The sequence below is a fragment of the Onychostoma macrolepis genome, chromosome 03 (assembly GCF_012432095.1).
Source record: "Onychostoma macrolepis isolate SWU-2019 chromosome 03, ASM1243209v1, whole genome shotgun sequence".
In the NCBI taxonomy this organism is placed as follows: domain Eukaryota; kingdom Metazoa; phylum Chordata; class Actinopteri; order Cypriniformes; family Cyprinidae; genus Onychostoma; species Onychostoma macrolepis.
The window spans coordinates 45,070,909-45,095,094 of record NC_081157.1 but is presented as its reverse complement, the minus strand read 5'-3'; the positions used below and the strand labels follow the sequence as shown (position 1 = coordinate 45,095,094).

General features: G+C 36.1%; 1 protein-coding gene across 17 annotated transcripts in view; it reads right to left on the bottom strand.

Annotated features, from left to right (window-relative positions):
- Window positions 1–24,186, bottom strand: part of rbfox3b (RNA binding fox-1 homolog 3b) — a 307,431-nt gene that overhangs the window by 107,657 nt on the left and 175,588 nt on the right. For 13 of the 17 annotated variants that reach the window (XR_009269999.1, XM_058769587.1, XM_058769580.1 and 10 more), the window contains one exon: window positions 8,146–8,225. The exons of 2 other annotated variants lie outside the window; for them this stretch is intronic. Coding sequence is in view for 13 of the 15 variants with exons in the window: in XM_058769587.1 (XP_058625570.1) it covers window positions 8,146–8,225 (80 nt within the window). In the remaining 2 variants the exon portion in view is untranslated. Of the gene's footprint in view, window positions 1–4,539; window positions 4,615–7,985; window positions 8,030–8,145; window positions 8,226–24,186 lie in introns of those variants that run through there. 2 more of the 17 variants (XM_058769591.1, XM_058769589.1) reach the window with 2 other exon arrangements.

Sequence of the window (24,186 nt, the reverse complement as noted above, 5' to 3'; positions counted from 1 at the left end):
GAGGCAGGTGCAGCAGCTGAGATGTGGTCAGAACACAATCATCCTCTAATCTCATTCCACTCACATCCTGAAGGGAAAAATTACCAACAACAAGCCATATGTTAAAAACACAGACAATTAATGGTGTTTAACCTCGGTGCCTGAACGGTACTGAATCTAGCGGATTTCTAACGACACGCTGCTGTGGTCAGGACAGATGAGGAGTGTACAGGGCGCATCCTCTGGGAATCACTTCTGACTGACCTGGAATCTCTTACTTGTGTAACACCAGCTACAGAAACTTCAGTGACCCGCTGTATCAGTCAGATCTCATTCACACACTCAAACACGACGCAGTGTAATTGAGAGACATGAAAATAAGCAGTTATAGATGATAAACCTGCTGTTTGACATCACATCTAATATTTACATATAATAGTGAATAATATTTGTCATTGGTGTTAGACACAATATCACAACTGAACTACAGACAGGTTGTTTTACGGGAACCATTAATGACACAAATTAAATTATTCCATTCATTCATTTAAATTTATCTGTCTATGCATCCATCCTATGTATAGAACAATAGATAGAACGATATGACGATAGAATGATAGATAGAACGACAGACAGAACGATTAGATAGAATGACAGAAAGACAGAAAGACATATAGACATATAGATAGATAGATAGATAGATAGATAGATAGATAGATAGATAGATAGATAGATAGATAGATAGATAGATAGATAGATAGGATACAAATTCGCAAAAATGACTACATTCATTCATCTAAATTTGCCTATCCATCCATCCTATATATAGAACGATACAACAATAGATAGACAGACAGACAGACAGACAGACAGACAGACAGACAGACAGACAGACAGACAGACAGACAGACAGACAGACAGACAGACAGACAGACAGATAGATAGATAGATAGATAGATAGATAGATAGATAGATAGATAGATAGATAGATAGATAGATAGATAGATAGATAGATAGATAGAATTTTTAACACTCCGTCTTCTCTTTTATCCGAACAGCCTCTCTCTTTCTCCTCTATTACCATCATATGTTGTTCCTCAGTAAAGCCTCTGTTCTCGTCAATTATTCATCACATTCAGACCAGGACACAAACACCACGCATCCCTCTTTCTCTCTCTCTCTCTCTGATGAAACGCAGCCCATCAGGGTTGAATCTGATCTGGTGTTTTGTCTCAGTAATGTCTCGCGTGACTCCATCACCTGAGTGTTTTCTCTTCAGCAGATGGAGCTCCATTCAGAGAGATTAATGCTGCTGCGGAGGGTTTGAGCCCCTCAGAGCCTCCGCCGGCCCGCATACGCTCGCGCGCGTGTGTGTGCGCATGTATGTGTGCGAGAACAGCAGGGGACAGAGAGCCCAAGGTGTCGCCCTCAAACTGAACATCTGTTTCCTGAATAAATATTCTAATGAGGAGCGAATGCACTCAATTCCCATACTGCACTGCAGTGCTGCCGGCTCCCCAGGGACAGCCGGAGAGACAGGTAACACCACACACCTGTACACCCTTCACCTCCATCTCTCTCACTACAGGCTCAGTGAGATCCTTTCACTGCAATCACTCAAAATCTTGAGCAGCCGGGAGCCGGACACTTTTCCACGTGTTAGAAGAATAAAGTGATGAAAACTGTGAAATGACACAAATGGAAGTCTGGGAATGATTCAGTGATCAAAACATGTGACACAAATCAAAATGCTCTTATATTAGAGCTTCTTCTGCACCCAGACTTCATTCATATTTTATCTGAATCACACATCTTGTTTCTGAAACATCATTAAAACATTCAAAACCTCAGCTCTACATTTAGACCGATGGATCAATAATGATGTTAAACACAGTTGGTTTTCTTACAAAAACTTTGTTGATTGACTTTATCGACTTAAATTCAACTTGTGTATTAATTAGAAGAGAAAAACAAACAACAAATATTGAAATGAATTTATAATCAACACACAATTGTTATGGAGAGCTTTAAAGGTTTGATCGCATCTCTAAAACTAGCCATGAGCAATAATAGTGATGCTGCTAACAGAGGGTTAAAATGTATTAACTAGAATTGATCAGAATAATTCAGATATAACAGATAAAGTGCATCCTGGATGATTTTAAACTCTTGCGAAGAGGAAGAAAAAGATTATTTGGATCAAGAAACAACATTCAAATATTTGTGTTGTTTGTGTTTTCATTCCATCAATGCAATTAAAATCAATAACTGTAAATCAATAAAGCTTTGTGTGAAAGCCAAATGTTTTTAAAATAATGATCAATCCATCATTTGGCAGTCTAAATGATCAAATCATTACCGAGTGTGTTGTATTTTGAGATGACAATGCATTTCAGAAACATTTCTGAGGAAAATGTCAGTGGCGCATGAAATGTGAAAAGTGCTGTGAAAATGGTGCATCTGATCACTTAATAAACCTCAACAAGGCATGATCTGAGGAATCAAATACTGCAAGATGACACACACACACACACACACACGACTTTAAGACTTAGTGCTAGAGGTTTGATCACATCACAAACATTAACAGCGAGCAATAATAGTGATACTTGACTTAAACACCACTATTAAAGTTGCATAGTATCTAAAATGCTAAATGCATAAACCACAAAAACTGTAATTCTTCTACACACACAATCTCCCTAATTCTGAGTCCAAATGAAAGAGCTGAACTGCAGTGAAGAGTGTGACAGACTTGCTGGGTCAGAATCAGTGTGCAGGATTTACAGAAAAACCCTGTTAAACACGCAGAACATAAAAACCAGGACAGAGCCTGAACGCTACACACACTATAAAATAGCGCAGAAGGTTTACGGGACGATTCTGCTGATTGTTCAAACACACACACACAATCTCAGAGCTCTCATGAGCTGAACCTGGACATCTCACTGGTGTGGACGCTGGATCATCAGTGGACATCTCTGACCATCCGGGATCACATAACCCAGCCCATTGGACAAAAACTACAGCAAGACAAACAAAATCAACACATCTGAAGCTCACTGAGACTGAACGAAACACATCTGAGAAATACGACGGCTCTATTTAGCTCAGAGGTGAACTCGCTATTTTTACCAGTGTTACATAGAAACACACTCTTGGATGAATGAGAAATCACACCAGATCTCTTCAGTAGTTTCTCCTAAACAGCAACGAGAATGAAAGGGGATCAAACAATCTTAAAAAAAAAGGTGCTTCACGATGCCATAGAAGAACCTTTTTGTCTAAACAGTTGCATAAAGAACCTTTAACATCTAAAGAACCTTTCTGTTTCATAAAAGATTCTTTGTGGCAAAAGAAGGTTCTTCAGATTATAAAAAGGTAAGAAAGAGATGGTTCTTTAAAGAACCTTTGAATGAATGGCATCGCTGTGAAGAACCTTTTAAGCACCTTTATTTTTAAGAGTGAAGAGAGACGTTTGCTGAGTTTTTGCAATTTCTCTACTGAGAGAAAGAGCCCTGTTCTCACATACGTCTACTCTAGAGTTTCAGAAGAGATGAATATTTCCCTAAATCATCTACAGAAAAGAAAACCACACAGGAGACTTGAATGAGGTCACCTGCTTCACAGATCACACCCGTCTCCTCCAGAGTTTCAGAAGAGATCTTAATTTTGATTTCTTCTGATTTTAGGAGAAACATCTGAGATAATGCTGACACAGAGAAACATACTTAATTCCCTGAGAACAGAACAGAAACAGAAAAATCACATTTGAGACCTTACTGAAGCCTCAAATGTTTCTCCAAGACATCAGCGGGACTGAAAAAGTCTCAAAAGTCTACTTTGGCTTTTCAGAAGAGATCTTAATTTCTATTTCTTTTAATTGAAGGAGAAACATCTGTGATAATGCTGAAACCGAGAAACACATGAAGCTCCCTGAGCTATGAAAGAGCAATCTATAATCGCAGAGGAGATCTAAATATTTCTCCAAAACATCAATGAGATGGAGATCAAATGGAGTCGTCTTTGATTTGAGGAGAAACATGGGTCAATGCTGATACCAAGAGAAATATTAAGTTCCCTGAGCAATGTAAGAGCAATCTCTGAGCAATAATACTTTCCTAAATCACCTTTAGAAAAGAAAAAGGTCTCAAATGTTTCTCCAAGTCACCAATGAGCTTCACACATTCCATGTATAGTTTCAAAAGAAATCTCAATAATGTCTCAAACTTTGCTCAGATCCAAAAGTCCGAGATCTCAATATGAACTAATTTCTCGTCAAATGATTTAAGACACTCTCCACATTTATTTTATAGCTCATGTCTTAACGACTCGTTAAGGTCTGCTTATGTCTCCTGACAAATTAAAGTCTCCTGAGCACTAAAGGAGCCTCCTCTGAGCAAAACCATTCATCATAAACTCCCTGTCCGGAGCGGAAGAGAAGCGGGTAGTTCTCAGTTGACCAAACACGAGTAACACAAACACAGTGTACGTGAACATCTCGGCACACCAGTGCGTGTATCACAGCCATGCAGCACATGCCACGCTCTTCATACTCACCCAAAAGTACATCATCATTTCAGCCGCAAAAACCCTCTACAGATATTTCTCTCTCTGGAGTTCAGGACAGCTGGGTTCTCCTCCCGTCTCCTCCACACTTCTCTCCTCACGTCTCCTCCTCTCCTCCTAGACGCCGCTTCTGACTTTTCTGATGTTTGGAGGTTTTCTCAGGAAACACCTCGAGAAGCGACGTCAGGGTGCCTGATACTCTTTTACTCCTTCCTTTGCTCTCGTCTCACAGCAGCTTTACTTTAAGACTGAGTCTGAACCAGGATAACAGCAGCCTCCAGCGGGGAGAGAGAGCGAGAGTGAGCGAGAGCGAGCGAGGGGGTTTTCTCTGATGACAGTATTGATGGCGGATGTGAGTGAACAGGCTCTACCCACAATCCTCTAAAGATACGCCATACGAAACCCGACAACCACCACAAACAAAAAAACATGAAACACGGTAGAACATATAAAGATGGAGTACGGAGCCGTGTTTCTTTCTCTGTCATATACAGTATGGCATTAAAACAGTGAACTGTAAATCTGTGTCTCTAACATGTGCTGGGAGCCACCACATAAGACAGAAAGAAATTGTTATATTTCACAAGACAATATTTTTAGTCTATTAAAGGCACTTATGACATTTCATTTAAAAAAATTTTAATGAACATACACACACACACACACACACGTTTGTTTTTGTGAAAATTGGGGACATCCCATAGGCGTAATGGTTTTTATACTGTACAAACTGTATGTGCTATTACCCTACACCAACCCTACACATAACCCTACCCATTACAGGAAACTTTGTGCTATTTCAGATTTTCAGTACACTCCATTCTGTGTGATTTATAAGCGTTTTGAAAAGTGGGGACATGGGGTCCTGAAAAGTCACCTTCTCCTTGTAATACCTGTCATACCTTTGTCATTATACAAATCTATGTCCTCATTTGTCACAAAAATGCGCGCACACACACACACACACACACACACACAAAAAAAACTTACTTCCACTACTGTAATGTGGGAAAATATATATATGGTTTATACATAAATGTATTCCCATTACTGCAATGTGAACAAAAATGACATATTACACAATATATTTTGCAAGCAAGTTAATTTAAGGACTTATTTATTTATTGCATCATGGCATTAATCATGACAATTAAGTATATTTACCATTTTGGCATTATTGTAACACAAAAAAATAATAAATAAATAAATAAATATATATATATATATATATATATATATATATATATATATATATAAACATTTTCCTTTTAATGCAAATTTGTATTAATATAATTAAAAAGGTGAACAACAACAAAAATATCTAATATTTTTGCATTTATTTAGCAAGAAAACTAATTCGGCAATTAAGTTTTTATTTTTATTTTTTTCCACTTTTTAAACTTTTTAAAACAATTAAGCACATTTAAGGTTATTTTTCATTAATTGTTATGCAGAAATATGTATATAAACGATATGTGAATAACAAAATATTTAAATTATAAGCATTTATGCATAATGGATTTATTTGTTTTTGTTTTGAATTCATGCCAGCTGTAACATAACAGTATTTTGTACTGTAATAAATACTAAAAAAATAAAATAAAATAAGAAAAGCAGTGGAAAAAAACAAAACAAAAAAAAAACATTACAATAAAGAGAATCCAATGAGAATCACCTTTAAGAAAAAACGGAAAAAAGTAAAAAGCAAAACTGCAGGAAAAGAGATAAAGAGATGAAAATGTGTTTAAATGTCACAATGCAAAAAAAAAAAAAAAAAATCCTTATGGTCTCTAAAAGAGGCTGCACTTTAATAATAATGTTGTATTTTTTTTCTCTTTCTTTCAGATTGTTGGGATGAAATGTGACCTAGATGTGTTATCATACGGATCAGCCCTGAAGTCAGTTCAATCCCTTTCTATAAAGAGAAGCGGAGAGCGAGTGAGTGAGAAGTACATGAGGAGACGCTGTAGTATCACTGCTGCGTCAGCACATCTTAAAAACAGGTCATCAATATCTGCCTGCAGGACACACTTTCAAAATGAACCCAACAAACCACAGAGAGAGAGAAATGCTGGCCGTCTCCTCACACACACACACACACACACACACACACACTGTAATACCATCTGACTTCACTGCTGCACGTCTTCTCCAAGCCATACGCTCATTTAATTGGATTTTTATCTGTGGTCATTTTTATTTTTTTTCTCTCTAGTATCTCTCTTAGACCTCTGAGGAATATTATTAGAAATGATAATTAGACTACAAGAGGTAAAAACACACATGTAACAGGATACATTCAGTCCAGATCTGCACTCGTCTCCGTCTCAATGCTGCTGTGTTGTTTTCTGTGTTCAGTAGAGCTGAAGGATTCACACCTGTGATGTGACTGAAGACTAATCTAGACAAGCTCTAGTCTGATAAAAACCCTGATTATGATTCTCTGATTCTAGTTTCATTCTCTGGATCTAGTTTGATTCTTTAATCTGATTCTCTAACATCAGTATTATTAGATTGATTCTTTGATTCTGGTTTGATTCTCTATTTGGATTTTCTAACTCTAGGTTGAATCTCTGACACTGGTTTTATTCTATGGGTCTAGTTTCATTGTTTGACTCTATTTGGATTTTCTGATTCTGATTCCTCAGTTTGATTCTGTAATTTAATTAACTGATTCTCTAATCTGAGTCTCCAATACTTGTCTGAATCTCTAGTGATATTTCTGACTCTGACCTCTGACTAGGACTCTTCGCTATATCTTATTCTCTGTCTGTAGTTTGAATCTCAAGTTTGATTATGATTCTGTAATCTGAATCACTGACACTCGTTTGATTCTTTGACTCTGGTCTGTTTCTTCGACTCTAGTTGATTCTTTGACTCCAAGTTGTTTTGACTGATTCTCTGCCTCTAGTTTTATTCTCTAATTTGACTCTCTAAAATAAATCTCTGATATCAATCCAATTCTTCAACTCTAGTCCAATCGTTCGACTTTGAATCTTTGACTAATTTGATTCTTCAACGCTAGTTTGATTCTCTGACTCTAATGCTCTGTATATAATTCGAATCTATAAACAAACTCCGACAAGTCTGATTCTTCTCCGACTCTGACTCTCTAATCTGAATCTCTCACTGTAGTCTGACTCTCCGACTCTGTCAGACTCTGAGTTTGATTCTGCAGCAAGTTTCTGATTCATACAGAACAATAAAAAATCATCAGAGTATCAGTATCAGAGCATTCATCCAGCTCGGATGCCGATCACATGAACACTGACTGTTGGAGACTCATTTGTTCAGTGGGTAACAGGTGATGATCTCTTCACAATCACCTGCTGCAACTTTACGAATCGCACCTGTTGTTTCTCTCAGGCTCGACAAACAGCATCACAAATACATCACAACAACACACACACCATCGCATTAAACCGAATGCGACACACCTGCTCCGCCGCACACACCGCGGCTCTCGGACCGTGACCGAACGCTGAGGGAAGAGTGATGTCATCAAGTCAAGCACAAATCCACCTGTTCAAATCAATCATGATCGCACAAACAAACCACACTGGATCAACACACACACACAGAGAGCGTGTCTCTCACCCGCGTGCTGAAGAGAGGAAGTCCTAATCGGCACAGGTGATCGCTCAGGAGCCTCCCGCACTGCGACTTACACACACCACCTGACCACAAAACACACACAGAAACATGACAATAAACACTCAGCTATACTGTAGTCAAATATCGACTTTATTTATCCTAAAACACAAATGTGCTTCTCGTTCTTGTGATTTCTCTCTCTATTTAAAAGTTTTACACTGACTTTATGGGTTCTGATAACACATCTAGGTGTCTCACCCCAAAATGAAAAAACAGGAAAAACACAAACGTATTCTTAAAATAAAGCCTATTTTTGAGACCAATTAAGATTTTTTTGCACTGATTTTTTCCATGCACATTTTCACACAAATTCTCATTACTTTAACACATCTAAAACATCTTACGTTTTTGTAACTTCAATTATTTTCCAAAAAGATTTTCATTTTTTTAATGAAGCTGTTTTTATTGATTTTATTATTTATTTATTTGTATCTGATTACAGTTAGCATAAAGGCAATACAACCACGATCCATAAATGCTTATGAATGGATTAAATTGCATTAATTCATTAATTCGTATTGCATTAATGAAATTTTGGGCTAAATCTTATGATGTGAAACATCCTAATTGCTCTAAACAGTCATCACATTTTGCAAGAAATGAAATATTGTCTTGCAAAATATATGCAATAAAAATCGATGTCTTCGGCATCTTGGTTAATCTGAGCACAGTTTGAGACACTGTTGAGACTCTAAAGGAGACACGTGAGAAAACCATTTTTTTGTTTGTTTTTTCAAGACAAACACAGATATGAAGAGACCTAATGTGTGACTTTTCTTTCATTTGCACATGCACATTTTTTACATATAAAATTTTCAAAAACAACAGCTGAAACAAAATGCTAAAGGTTCACATATGCATATCAGCTTTTAATCTTAGGTTTTTTTTTTTGATTGACTATCAGGTTAGTGATCATTTCTCCAAACCCTGTGCAGATCATTAGATTTTAAGACAAATATCACCAGGACTATCTGAAAGCATTTTGAACTAGCGATGACACACAAAATGTCGTTATGATATTTTACTATATTAATGAGCACATTTGGCCTTCACTAGCGTGCACACACATACACAGACAGAAACACGCTTGTGTCGACAGCACATATATTATTTAAGAGCAAAACAGCCTTTACAGAGGTGCCAACACACACACACACACATCGTCATCATCATCATCTGGATCCAACCATCTCCACACACAAAAAAAAAAAATAAATAATATTTGTAAATAAAACAAAGATTATTAATTCTTCTGTTTTAAAATTTCACATAATTCATTGCATTACTTGCATTTTCTTTGTAATTATTTGTGAAATTTCTCAATTTCTGATAGAAAAAAGTAAATCCTACGCCCATTTTTTTTCAGTGTACTATAATATCAGCATGTACACACCATCTATACAAGCACATGAGCACATCAAAGATTCATCTGCAGGCAGAAACATCGGTGAGTGATTTAATCACAGCGACTGCTGCACACTGCTCTTAGAGGCGTTTCTGCTGTTATTTGTGAGTCTCGCGGGAAGTTGTGTGTTCTGCTCGAGTCGTTGGGTTTGTGTTGTGTCATGTGACGCATGTCTGTAGATTTTTATCTCAATCCGCAGACTCCACAACCTCCTGCACTGACTGCATCAAATATTAACACTGCGATTAAACGCTACAGAGAGAGAAAGAGAGAGAGAGAGAGAGCCTGTCGATGCTTGTAGCTGCCGCAGTGACTGTGTCTGTGTGTGTGTGTGTGTGTCTGTTTGGCTGGAGCTCACTAATCACTTAGGGCAATGCTGACCTCCAGAGCCACACACACACACACACACACACACACACACTCATAAGTGATCTGAATTGAAGGTGCAACAGATCAGGTGCTTAAAAACAGACTGATGTATTGTGAAAGTATAGACTCAAATAATGTAAAAAAAAAAATGTATATCTTCCTTTCAGTCCTTATAAATGCAAAGGAGGAACGTTTGACATCTTGAATGAGTTACTGTTATTGTTGTTTATTTTGAATAATATTGTATTATTAATGTACTTTTATATTTAATATTTCTATTTTTTGAATAAATAAATAAATAAATATATAGATTAAATATGTATTTAATGTTATTATATACACTGTGTGTGTGTGTGTGTGTGTGTGTGTGTGTGTGTGTGTGTGTGTGTGTATCCATCCATATAAATATATATACATATACATACATATATATATATATATATATAAACAAACATTAAAAAAAAAATTTCAAATGAAAATGGAAGACACGACGGTTGTAAAAATATGAAAATACTGACACAAATAATGAGAATTATAATTATTTTTCATTTCAAAAGCCCATACAAATGTAGAAATATATACAAATGTAGGCATAATATCACATCGCTTAGGCAAAATATACAGACATAAAGTCACAATTTTGAGAAATTACATCAAAATTACATCAGTAGATTTTAAGTCAGAATTTTGGAGAAAGAGGGGCTTTGTAATCTGTTTTTGAGCTCAGTCTCACAAACACTTTGATTTATAAAATCCAGCACCTAAAATCTGTTTAATGAGCAAAGAATCATCCACTGAGAGTCAGAAAATGAAGCGATTTATCATCATACTGAGATTCATAACCTGATAATGAATAAAATCACACAGTGAAAGAATCAGACTGTAAGTGAAGTGATACAGGACTTTCATTAGTACATTACAGCTCATCTCACTACAGTGAGCGAAAACACAAATAACACTTAACTCTGTGTGCGTGTGCGTGTGCGTGTGTGTGCGTGTGCGTAGATCCACTGGAAAGGGTGGACCCCACAATTTGGCAAAAAACGGTGGACCGCCTTATGTAAGGAAAACAAGTGTGTGTGTGTGTGAGAGAGAGAGAGAGAATGTTAGTGTAGCAGAGAACGGTTCATTTACTCCATAGCACGCATTATTAAAGCTGCAATGAACCTATTCTTTCGTCCTTCACTCTCTGCTTCCCTCCTTCACCACAAAAATAAATAAATAAAATAAAAATAAACAAGAATAAAAGGAAACAAGCAAGGAAACATTGTTCTGTCTGCACTGACAGTGAAATAAACTACTGTGCATCTTTTAATATTTCTCTCACTGTTTGAGTTTAATCATAAAAACACTCATTAGTTCACATGCATAATGCAAACCACCATGGGAGGGATGCATCTCTGTCACAAATAATTATTAATTTGATCATTAGCACCATAATCACCATAATCTAGATGCAAATTCAAAGGAAATAAATAAATAAATAATCTCCTCTAATATATATATATATATATATATATATATATATATATGCTTTATTTTTTTTTTTTTTAATAAATGAATTAATATTATTGAAGTGGACACAACATGTGAATGTTCGTGTTTGGTGATGATGAACTGATCAGGGCTTTTAAAGAGACGTGGTTGTTTACTAATCAATGACCTTCCGGCAGATTAATTGAGATGCTGTGCATTGATTTTCGGCCGTCTCGCTGTCCCGATGAACAGAGGCGGAGTGGGGCCTGTTGCCAGGTTGATCTGGAGGGTCAGGGGTTTATTTGCTCAAACCGGATGTCTCCACACTCACACTACAGGGTTTTCCTTTCATTAAAAACAACAACAACAACAACAAATCCAATAATCTTAAAGTTCAGAAAATCTCTGATTTCAACAAAAACTGTAAATTAATAATTAATTAATTAATTGTGCTATGGCTACCAGATGCAAAGACTCCAAACCAGAACTATATAAAATAATATGAATGAATGAATGAATGAATGAATGAATGAATGAAACACTACTACATAAAACACAACAAAAAAATCAAGTCAAAAATCTTGGGGTGATTCTGGAGTCAGACCGTAGTTTTAGTAGTCATGTCAAAGCAGTAACTAAATCAGCATACTATCATCTCAAAAACATTGCAAGAATTAGAGGTTTTGTTTCCAGTCAAGACTCTGAGAAACTTGTTCATGCCTTTATCACCAGCAGGGTGGATTATTGTAATGGTCTCCTCACCGGCCTTCCCAAGAAGACCATTAGACCGCTGCAGCTCATCCAGAACGCTGCTGCCAGGATTCTGACTAGAACCAGAAAATCTGAGCATATCACACCTGTCCTCAGGTCCTTACACTGGCTTCCAGTTACATTTAGGATTGATTTTAAAGTACTTTTACTCGTTTATAAATCACTCAATGGCCTAGGACCTAAATACATTGGAGATATGCTCACTGAATATAAACCTAACAGACCACTCAGATCATTAGGATCGAGTCAGTTAGAAATACCAAGGGTTCACACAAAACAAGGGGAGTCCGCTTTTAGCTATTATGCCGCTCGCAGTTGGAACCAGCTTCCAGATGAGATCAGATGTGCTAAAACATTAGCCACATTTAAATCCAGACTCAAAACTCATCTGTTTAGCTGTGCATTTGTTGAATGAACACTGCGCTACTGTACGTCCGAACTGACTGCACTGTATTGCATGTATAATCATTTTTATTTTTAACTGTTCTAAATTCATTTTAAATCAAATTTGAAATCATTTGATACGTTTCTTAAATTTCTGGTTTTATTATTTTGATTATTTTTTATGATTATTTTATTTCCTTTTATGTAAAGCACTTTGAATTACCATTGTGCATGAAATGGGCTATATAAATAAACTTGGTAAAAAAAATAAATAAAATAAAATAAATAAATACACTAGATCTGAATATAAATAAATGAATAAATAAACAAACACACGCACAGAGGTTACTAGATGCAAATCTAAAGGACCAATTAAGCAAAATAAATAAATAGTTATGATTAAAAAATAATTGCATGAACAATTAAATGAACTGTGTAATTAAATGCACATAATGGTGTTAGATTAAAAAAAAAAAAAAAATTAAATCAAATCAAACATTCATCAACTGCGTGATAAAGCAAACTGGATTCAGTCCATTTCACAAATGTATTATTACATTTTAATTGAATACAATGGAATTAAGTTCAAAATGTTAAAAGCCAACTGAGGAAGCAGCAAAAATCAGTTCTGACGAAAGAAACTCCAGTAGCTTCACAGCTGGTCTGGAAGCAGACTGGACTCATTTGTGTAAGTGAAGCACAGGAAGAGCAGCCAATGCATTTCTCACTGCAGTGATGACATGAGGAACCACTCATATCTGGAGAACAAACACTTCAGACTTCCAGCTCATCGCTAACACTGGCTATATGAGCAGTAATGACAGCTATCCTTGACTCAGCAGACAACGCTGATGGAAGCCAACTTGAGTTTGGACAAACAGAGACAGAGGAAGACATCAGACAGCAGCTCTTCATTACTTCTTTCCTCTGAACGTCCTCATTAGCCGGTGGAGTCGTCAGAGGAAGAAGCAACAGTTAATTAGAGAGAAAACACACACTGGAGATATGAAACACACTCATTTCATTACTAAAAATATAGCAGTACTCCATAACAACATCAAAGCTCATGACGTGTTAGAGCATGGCAGCTAGTTCATATCTGGTCCAACAGCAGCAGCGAGTGAATTATACAACGACTTGGTGAGTATTTTCAACAAATTAAGACTTTTATATTTAAAAAATGATTATGTTTCAATGATTATGTTTAAAAAATTATATATATTAATTATTCATTAAAAAATATATATATAAAATATATATATATATATATATATATATGTAATTATAACCAAAATTGCATGGTGTAATGAAGGCGGATCTTCTTCAGGACAGCAGTGCAAACTTAAAGGGAACTGACTTTATGTATGCATGTAAAATCACCTTGACATCAGTTGTTTAAAAAAAAAAAATAATAATAATAATAATAATAAGTGTCTCAGAAAAGTGCAGTTTGGTGTAAGATAAGCTTGAGCATCATTTGAGCACTGGTGCCACTATGATATTTTGGTATTTAACACAATGAAATGACATTTTAACTGTGATTTAAATGTCCAACGTGAAGCTAATGAGCAGCTCAGACCAACAAAAATTCTGCGATGTTGTAAAGCACAGTTGTGAGTTTGAGATGGATATGTTTGCAGTCCTCCGTCTGTCTGGAACATGTCTCTTTCATGAACAGCAGTGTCAGAGGCTCAGCGCCATTCAATAGACACTGCATCTTTAAAGCGCGTCATGGCCGTCGGGTGAACACGCAAACACACACATGAACACACTCCACATCCAATAAACTCTGCACTGATGAAAGACTGAAAGACAGAATCTGAAGAGGGACTCCGGGCGATTCACTGAGGCAGATTCATCAAGCTCTGTGAGAGACACTTTCACACCACAACAACCACCTCAACACCAGACCCAGTTTATTCAGCTGAGATTATCAGTCTAATACTGACAGGACTCATTCTGTCAGGCCTGTGGTGGTATGAAAACACTCGGCGCTTGGTAAACCAGACATGAAGATCTGATGAGTTTACAGCACAGAATGCAGAATGCAGAATGGAATTGCGGAATCCAGTCATGGAATTTTCTGTAAAACAGGGAATGTGATGGAATTTGGATAAATTTGGATAAATAAATCAAAAGTAGGGCTGTACACTTAATTGCCATATAGACTAGTGTCTGTAAATATTAAACAGCAAAAAAGACTACTTAAATATGAAGTTTGTGTGTTCTGTTTTGTTTACTACATAAACCCAAGCACATGTGAAGCTCACAGTGTCTTCAATATTTGCTGCCTGACTAATATGAGGACATGAACTTCATCTCCAGAGCTGCTCTGAGAGTCAATTTGTGAGCATTTCACCATTTCTTTTGATAAAAATATTGTCATATCATATACACACAAAAAAATCAAGTCTTCACAGCAAACCATCAAAATAAAAGTCTGGTTTAACTTCATGACAAGAAATCATGACTATATTACTGCACAGTAGAGTAAACGTTTCAAAGTAGTAATAATAGCAATAAAATTATTAAAAATTTTATTACATTTTAATTTAAAAATTTCTTCCATGTTTTAATTTTAACAATAAACCTCTGTCTGCACTTAAATAAATAAATATATAAATAGAACTGTTACATTTCCATTTGATTACATTTACATTTAGTTATTTATCAGACGCTTTTATCCAAAGCGACTTACAAATGAGGACCATAGAAGCAATCAAAACCAACAAAAGAGCAACAATATGCAAGAGCTATGACATTATAAAATGTCCATTACTATTCCATGTATACGCTATTACATTTTAAAAGATTCATTAAATTGTTAAATGTTTCATGCCTTCATTTCTTTAACATGTTTTCAATAATAAATGTGCATTAAATTATAAATTCAGGATAATTACAACAGATAACACAACCTTTAGTAAACCAAAAAGATAGATAGACAGACAGAGAGATAAATAAATAAATAAAACCTCGTTTTTTTTAAATGAATGATTAGTGTTTTTAAAACAATAAATTTAAAGAATTAATGCATTATTTAATTAATTTGTATTAACTCATAAACCCAGAAAATTAAAACAGACACCACAGAATTTGTGAAGGGAGAAAAATTCTAAATTCATAGGACCCTATTATTGTACAAAAAAAAAAAAAAAAAAAGGATTAAATTTTAAGATAAGATAAAATAAAAAGATTTATTTCAATAATTTTTTCAAAAACTGTTAAATTGTTATTAAACCTTCATGATATTAATCAATAATACATACCTTTTGATTAGTGAAAATAATAATTTTAAACACTAAAATGAAAAAGGGAAAAATATTCAAATAGAAAAAAATATATATTGATATATTTTAATTCATTTAATTTAATTTAATGATTTTTTTATAGGTTTTAATTTTAACAGAAAATAACTCTGGCATAGATTGCACTGTTTTAAACAGGTTTTGCTTCAGGATCCAAATTTTAATAAACCATTTATTTTATTTTATTTTACAGCGCTGACAACTAATGAGTTTATGATTAATTGAATTTTCACACAAGCAGCATTTTTTCCCCAAACAGAACAGACATGATACCACTTTTTAGGTCCTGTAAGTGTAGTCAACAACCACTGACTGATGCTTTACTTCAGAAACAGTTTCTTGTGTTTCGGCTCTTGAATCACGTTAAAGTGTGTGGATGTGGATTTCCCCGGCGAGGTTTGCAGGTGTGATCTTAAGGTACTCATCGGAGACACGCACGTTTCTTCTCCCGTCTGTCACTTGTGCTAATTTGATTTACTGACTGATTAAACCGTCACTAATGCAGTCAGAGCCACGGCGTGCTAATGTAATAAAATCACTTACGGCTAAAACCGGTTAGCTTAATTGGCAGTAGGAGTGATGCTCAATATTTGCATTAAATCATTTATTTGCGCCCTCAACACGCAATTCCATTACTCACATTAGCGTTTTGCACAGCTAATTTAAGCACAGAGACTCGTTCAAGGGTACGGCGCGCGAGCGTTAGCATCCCAACACACTCCTCAACTTGTTTGCTAGCTCCAAGAGAGCGTTTCTGAGCCCCCACTCGACTGAGAAGAAACCGTCAACATGCTGCTGTCACTTCTAGCTGTTAACCTCGCGGTTTGGTCAACAGCCTGGGTCGAGTTATATCGCTGTTGATCATTAAAACTAATAGGCAACATCTACCTGTAAACACATCCAGGGATAATTCCTCATGACGCCCGTCCACTCAAAGTCAAGCGTAATTGCTCGGCTCCATTAGTGCTTGCATCATCCAGATGGTGCCCTAACCCGCTAATTCACAAACATGTTTGTGTGGAGCATGCAGTCGTTCCCACACATGGGACGAGGGCCGCATGGCCCCTGGAATTGTCTGAAGGGCCCATGGAAGCTCAGGTCACACGACTTCCTAGATAAACCAGACGCAATGCTAAACGGACACACTCTGACCCCACGACACTTCACAGAGGAGAGACTCAAACAAGAAACAAATACACACACACTAACTGTACACTGAAAATAAAAACGATTCACATACAATTATATATTACAGAAACATACACCATAAAAACAGTAACTGTTTTTCTCATTTAATTCAGTTAAAAGGTACAACACATACCAACTCTGGGGTCTGAAGTGATTTTGGGGCCCTTGAGATGTTTTGACATGCCCTGACATTTGTGCTTATTTCAGCTACTTATAACATACTATTGGCCAACATGTTTTTTTTTTTTCTGTTCAGCACAAACTGTGTTACAATAATATGTGAGATTGATGTATATGTTTGCATTTTTTTTTTTTTTTAAAGATTATGCGTGGTAAGTAAGTGTTTTTTTTTTGGGGGGGGGGGGGGTGTAGCTGAAATAAGCCATAAAACACATACTGAATAGTTCCGAATAAGACTTTTGAATAATCAGTCTTGTAGGCTAGAATATTCATGTCAAAATGATGTGAAAATCATTCTGCTTACTCATTCACAGAAAACAATATATTGATTTAAATTTTTAAAGACACGTTTTGTGATCGAATGTCTATATGTGGGGGAGTGGCAATGGCCTTGAATATTAAGTGATTCTCACCTGAGAGACAAAGGGCCCTCCCCTAATGGCCCATCAGTGTGACTGTGAGGCAGGTAAGAGAGAATGTGAGGAGATTGAAAAAATGTTTTTTTTTATTATTATTTGTATTTTATTTACAACACAGTATAATCAAAACATACATAATGAGGGTAAAATACATTATTACGCACACTGATCTAACCACAGAGATGTGAACAGACTTTGAGTCATTCCTGCAACAGATTCTGTTCAACAAGTGAAACAAGTAAATCATACCTGATATTTACGTGTTTAAATGTTTCTACTTCTTTCCATGGATTCAAGAAGAAAAAAACATAATCAGTAGTCAAGGAGCTTGTTTTACCATAGAATATCAGTGTAGTAGGAAAACAGTTTGAAGAAAGTCATCAGGATTCATCTGTGGTGCAGGTATCTGATTAAAAAAAAAAAAAACAACATTTGTGAGCATGATAATATCAGGAGCATCTGTAGGTTTTGTAGCCATAGACTCACGCATGCTTTGTACTATCTTAAAATAATAATAATAATAATTATACCTGAGAAACTAATTATTATTGTTTAGCACACTATTAAAATCTATTTGTGAACAAAAGATTAATAATAGACATGGTCTAAACATTGCGTAGCATTCATCATGTTGTTGTTTGGGAACAACCCAACTAGTAAATGTGTTCAAGTTTATGTCACAATAACACATAACTAATGCAAAAAAAGAAACATTACTTACTCATCAGATTGATCTCCTCTACTGGATGAAATCTTGTTCTTCTTTTGAGGGAAATCCTGCCTTTACTCAGCGCGTCTTCTTCCAGAAACGAACAGTAGCCGCAATGAACGATCTCCTTACGCTTTGTTTGCGTTGGGCATTTACATGTGCACGCGTCTCATGTGGATATTTAAATATGAACGGCCGAGCCGCGAGGGGGCGGGATTGTATTAGAGATAATGAGATATATATAAAATGAGATAATGAGAATACACTGATACAACCTAAAATAATATATAAATATAATTGTATTATTAGTACAATTAATATATTATGTATTATACAAACATTTCAGTATGATAAGCTGATATTTGCTGTGTATACATAATATACAAAAAAAAACATACATACATACATATATATATATATATATATATACTATTTTTAATATGATATGTTATGATGACAATAAATGATTATTATATGCTAAATATATAAAATATTTAACAGCATATCTTTTTATGTTGTATGCATTGGGCTATACTTTATACATATATGAAAATATAAAATATATTTATATTATTAGTTACATAATTATTACATTACAATTAGATAAACATAATATGCAACATTTATTAATTATATAATTGTAGTATATACACATTCTTATACCTACATAAAATAATTTAATATTTAACAATTCCATGTAAACATTTAATATCAACATTTAACAATAATTATATATTAACTGGATGTCTACATATAGATTTTACAATACACTTACATTGTTAGTTTATTTGTAAAATTGTATATAAATGTAACCTTTAAAAATATTTAATACTTCAAAATTCACACACACGCATACATATGAAATGTTCATATAAAAGCATGTATATGGGATATATTCATATATGGAAATGTGCTTAACTTCCATGCAATCAAATGCACGCACACACATACACAAAAATGTATATACATATTTTCCTTGCAAATCGGCCACTTCACTGTAAGCACTGGCATTTCACAAGACCATCTTCTCCAGCACTCTGTGGTTTCACTGGCTCGCTGCCACTAAAGCTTTTGATTGGATTTTAGCTTAAGAACATTTGCTTAAAGATAAATCAATATTTTCTTTAAGCCGCTCTGTCAGATAAGTGATGTTCGCCATTACATTATGGATCCGAACACTTGAGACGCCTGCAGCTGCCAGCGGCTTAAACGCTCACATCCACCCGAGCCCAACAATTCACCTGCCGTTTATTCACGTTTGCGTTACAGCGCCAGGTAGGACGTTTAGCAGTGACTCTACGGTCTGTTCCAGGGTTTGAGTGTGAATCTTCGGGCCTCTCAAACGACTCTATATGGAGATTTCAAGACAAGCGCTTTAGCAAATGATCCCGCTGCAGACCCCGGGACACGACGAGGGTTTTTCTTGCGCTCAGAACAGCAGTGTTGTTTGCATTAAGGGGCTGGCGAGGTAAATGGAGCTGTTTTCAATTAGTTTCCAAAGTGCTTATCCCATTAAAGATAACGACTTATTGATTTAACGACAGTGCAGCGTTTGGTGTGAGGCTCACTGCTGTTATGACTTCACTGGTTTTTCTCCTCTCATTGTCTCTTTGTCTCTCTGATCTGATTTAAGAAGAAGCTTCAGGAGTTTTTGTCGTAATTTGTCGCTCATTTCGTAGAGGCGTATAAACAAATGGCCTTTTCAAACCATCAGGGTATTGGTTTAAACCTGGAAAAAGTGAATGGGAATGTTAACTTTGTTTAGATTTCTGTTTAGAAGTCTCCTTGACTTTACAGAAACCAAGGGAGCAATAAAATGTCTCATCCAACTTAGACTGATATAAAAAATATTATCACTGCCTCTGCCCAGTCTATAGGATACGGTGTTACAAAAGACTTTCCTGCAACAGAAGATCAAAGATTTTCTTGCATACACAGATATTTTTTATTAATGATATGAATGTAATTTATTCAAATTATAATGAATATATTATGTAGAGGTCGACCGATAGTGGATTTTACCGATACCGATAGCTAGGTTGGACCACACTGGCCGCTACCGATTAATCAACCGATAGTTTTCAAAATGGATACTGAAAGAAAGCTAGTGCTTTACTATTTAAAAAAAAGCAGTAACAGTACTAAACCATACTTTGTAAATGAATAAAAATATTAATATTATTTACTATATTGATCATTAAAGTTATTTCATAGTTTGCTAATGTTAAAAGAAGAAGAAACCTTAAAATTTAAAAATAGCCTATTAGTAGTTAATAGTGAATGTTGAAATGAACACACTAACAAGGAACAATACTTCTACAGTTTTCATTAATGCTATGAATGGACTCTTATTGTTAAGTATTACCATTTAATTTCAACAGTCATGCTTAAAGATGACCATCTTTAAATATCTACACAAGGCCATAGCATTAAAATTATATACATATGGATATTGTATTTGTACTCACACACTTTATTTGTTTCTATTTTTAACACTTGATAATTGTCTAATAAAAAAAAAATTAAAAAAATTAGTCTTACACCGGGCAAAAGCGCAGCGCTGCGTCTAGGAGAACTCAGAGGTAACACACACACACCAGACGCTTTGAGTTCAAATCCAGTGGCGGTCTAAAACAATTTACTTAATCACCAAACGGACATAAGTTTGCTCCAAGAATGAACAATGAACAATAAATGAATTTGAAGTTCGGTGTTTAAAAAACACAGAGCAAGCGGAAAGTGAAAGCGCGATTTATTACAGCGCTCTATATGAAGCATTCAGACTTTATTAGAGCCACAGAAAGACAAACGTTTTGCTGATAAATGCACAATGCATAATTTATAGCCTAGGGTGAAGTCATTATGTACATTCACAACGATTTGGGACACATATAATGTAATTTAATAGAAAACTATGTGAATGGCGCTCTGTTCTGCGGCAGGATTTTCTGTCGGCTGTATTTAAATGCGCGTCTGGAGTTTCCCGCTCTGTGCAGCGCACAGTGTCACGTGTCAAAATAAACAACACGTGCTGTCAGTGATTTCCGCCTCTAGAGGCCGCTCTCGTACTGTATAATGCCAGCAGACCATTCTTAGCCACTCCAGCAACGGTTGCAAACCAGAAAACTATCGGCATGGATTTTTGCAGATGACGGATAGTTGCGGCAATCAACTATCGGTGCCGTCGACCTCTAATATTATGTATAATATACATAAAATTCCATTGTAAGTTATACTGTATATATATTATATATATGCTCTCTGTCTCACTATAATCTTATTATTTAAAATAATAAAGTTACGTAAATTAAGATAAATTATTCACTGTATATTATATGTACTAAATACACACACACACACATACACATTATATATATATACAGTGAGGAAAATAAGTATTTGAACACCCTGCTATTTTGCAAGTTCTCCCACTTAGAAATCATGGAGGGGTCTGAAATTGTCATCGTAGGTGCATGTCCACTGTGAGAGACATAATCTAAAAAAAAATCCAGAAATCACAATGTATGATTTTTAACTATTTATTTGTATGATACAGCTGCAAATAAGTATTTGAACACCTGTCTATCAGCTAGAATTCTGACCCTCAAAGACCTGTTAGTCTGCCTTTAAAATGTCCACCTCCACTCCATTTATTATCCTAAATTAGATGCACCTGTTTGAGGTCGTTAGCTGCATAAAGACACCTGTCCACCCCATACAATCAGTAAGAATCCAACTACTAACACCGCCAAGACCAAAGAGCTGTCCAAAGACACTAGAGACAAAATTGTACACCTCCACAAGGCTGGAAAGGGCTACGGGGAAATTGCCAAGCAGCTTGGTGAAAAAAGGTCCACTGCTGGAGCAATCATTAGAAAATGGAAGAAGCTAAACATGACTGTCAATCTCCCTCGGACTGGGGCTCCATGCAAGATCTCACCTCGTGGGGTCTCAATGATCCTAAGAAAGGTGAGAAATCAGCCCAGAACTACACGGGAGGAGCTGGTCAATGACCTGAAAAGAGCTGGGACCACCGTTTCCAAGGTTACTGTTGGTAATACACTAAGACGTCATGGTTTGAAATCATGCATGGCACGGAAGGTTCCCCTGCTTAAACCAGTGCCAATGTCCAGGCCCGACTTAAGTTTGCCAATGACCATTTGGATGATCCAGAGGAGTCCATGTGGTCAGATGAGACCAAAATATAACTTTTTGGTCATAATTCCACTAAACGTGTTTGAAGAAGAATGATGAGTACCATCCCAAGAACACCATCCCTACTGTGAAGCATGGGGGTGGTAGCATCATGCTTTGGGGGTGTTTTTCTGCACATGGGACAGGGCGACTGCACTGTATTAAGGAGAGGATGACCGGGGCCATGTATTGTGAGATTTTGGGGAACAACCTCCTTCCCTCAGTTAGAGCATTGAAGATGGGTCGAGGCTGGGTCTTCCAACATGACAATGACCCGAAGCACACAGCCAGGATAACCAAGGGGTGGCTCTGTAAGAAGCATATCAAGGTTCTGGCGTGGCCTAGCCAGTCTCCAGACCTAAACCCAATAGAGAATCTTTGGAGGGAGCTCAAACTCCGTGTTTCTCAGCGACAGGCCAGAAACCTGACTGATCTAGAGAAGATCTGTGTGGAGGAGTGGGCCAAAATCCCTCCTGCAGTGTGTGCAAACCTGGTGAAAAACTACAGGAAACATTTGACCTCTGTAATTGCAAACAGAGGCTACTGTACCAAATATTAACATTGATTTTCTCAGGTGTTCAAATACTTATTTGCAGCTGTATCATACAAATAAATAGTTAAAAATCATACATTGTGATTTCTGGATTTTTTTTTTAGATTATGTCTCTCACAGTGGACATGCACCTACGATGACAATTTCAGACCCTCCATGATTTCTAAGTGGGAGAACTTGCAAAATAGCAGGGTGTTCAAATACTTATTTTCCTCACTGTATATATATATATATATATATATATATATATATATATATATATATATATATATATATATATATATATATATATATATATATATATATATATAATAATAATAATTATTATTATTATATTGTGTTGTATGTATAAATATACATTTTATATTATATGCAAATTTGTCATGCTTTACCAAAAATTTTTCATTTCATTTTATGATGGTCAAGTCTTAGGACACTGTTACAGAACATTTTCCTGTCACACCCTTTGAATCCTCATTTGTTTGTCCTCTGATTTTCCTTTTTCATTATCATTTAGCTAAACAGTTTCTGACGTCATTGAAGTCCATGAGCTTTTGCTCGGCACAGAACATCTCCGTGCGCGTGTCTCCATCTGAAGAGGGTTCTGTGGGAGTCGGCGCGGCCCGCGGGTCTGATCTTTCAGAAGGACTCGTTTGATGTCAGATCCTGTGTGAGAGTTTCTCTGCGGGCGACGACTCACACTGTACAAGAAAAAACTTGCACACCTTTGAAAATCTGTTTTCTGCTTCTGTCGGCGCAGCTTCAAGCGCTGCAGTTCGTCTGTTCTCTGTTTTCTCTCCTCTTCTAGACGTTTTGAGATGATATGGAGCGCTGGGAATCATTTGGAAATGAGTTGTATAATGGTTTGTACGTCAAAGTCATTACTTATTCCTTCTACTGTAAGTGTTATGAAAGAGACACGCACAGATTACAACATCTGCACACTTCAGCTTCATTTCATCAAGCGTTTCCACTAAAGCAGAGACTCACCATACAAACTAACCGGCCAGAAACCATCTTCACTTCTC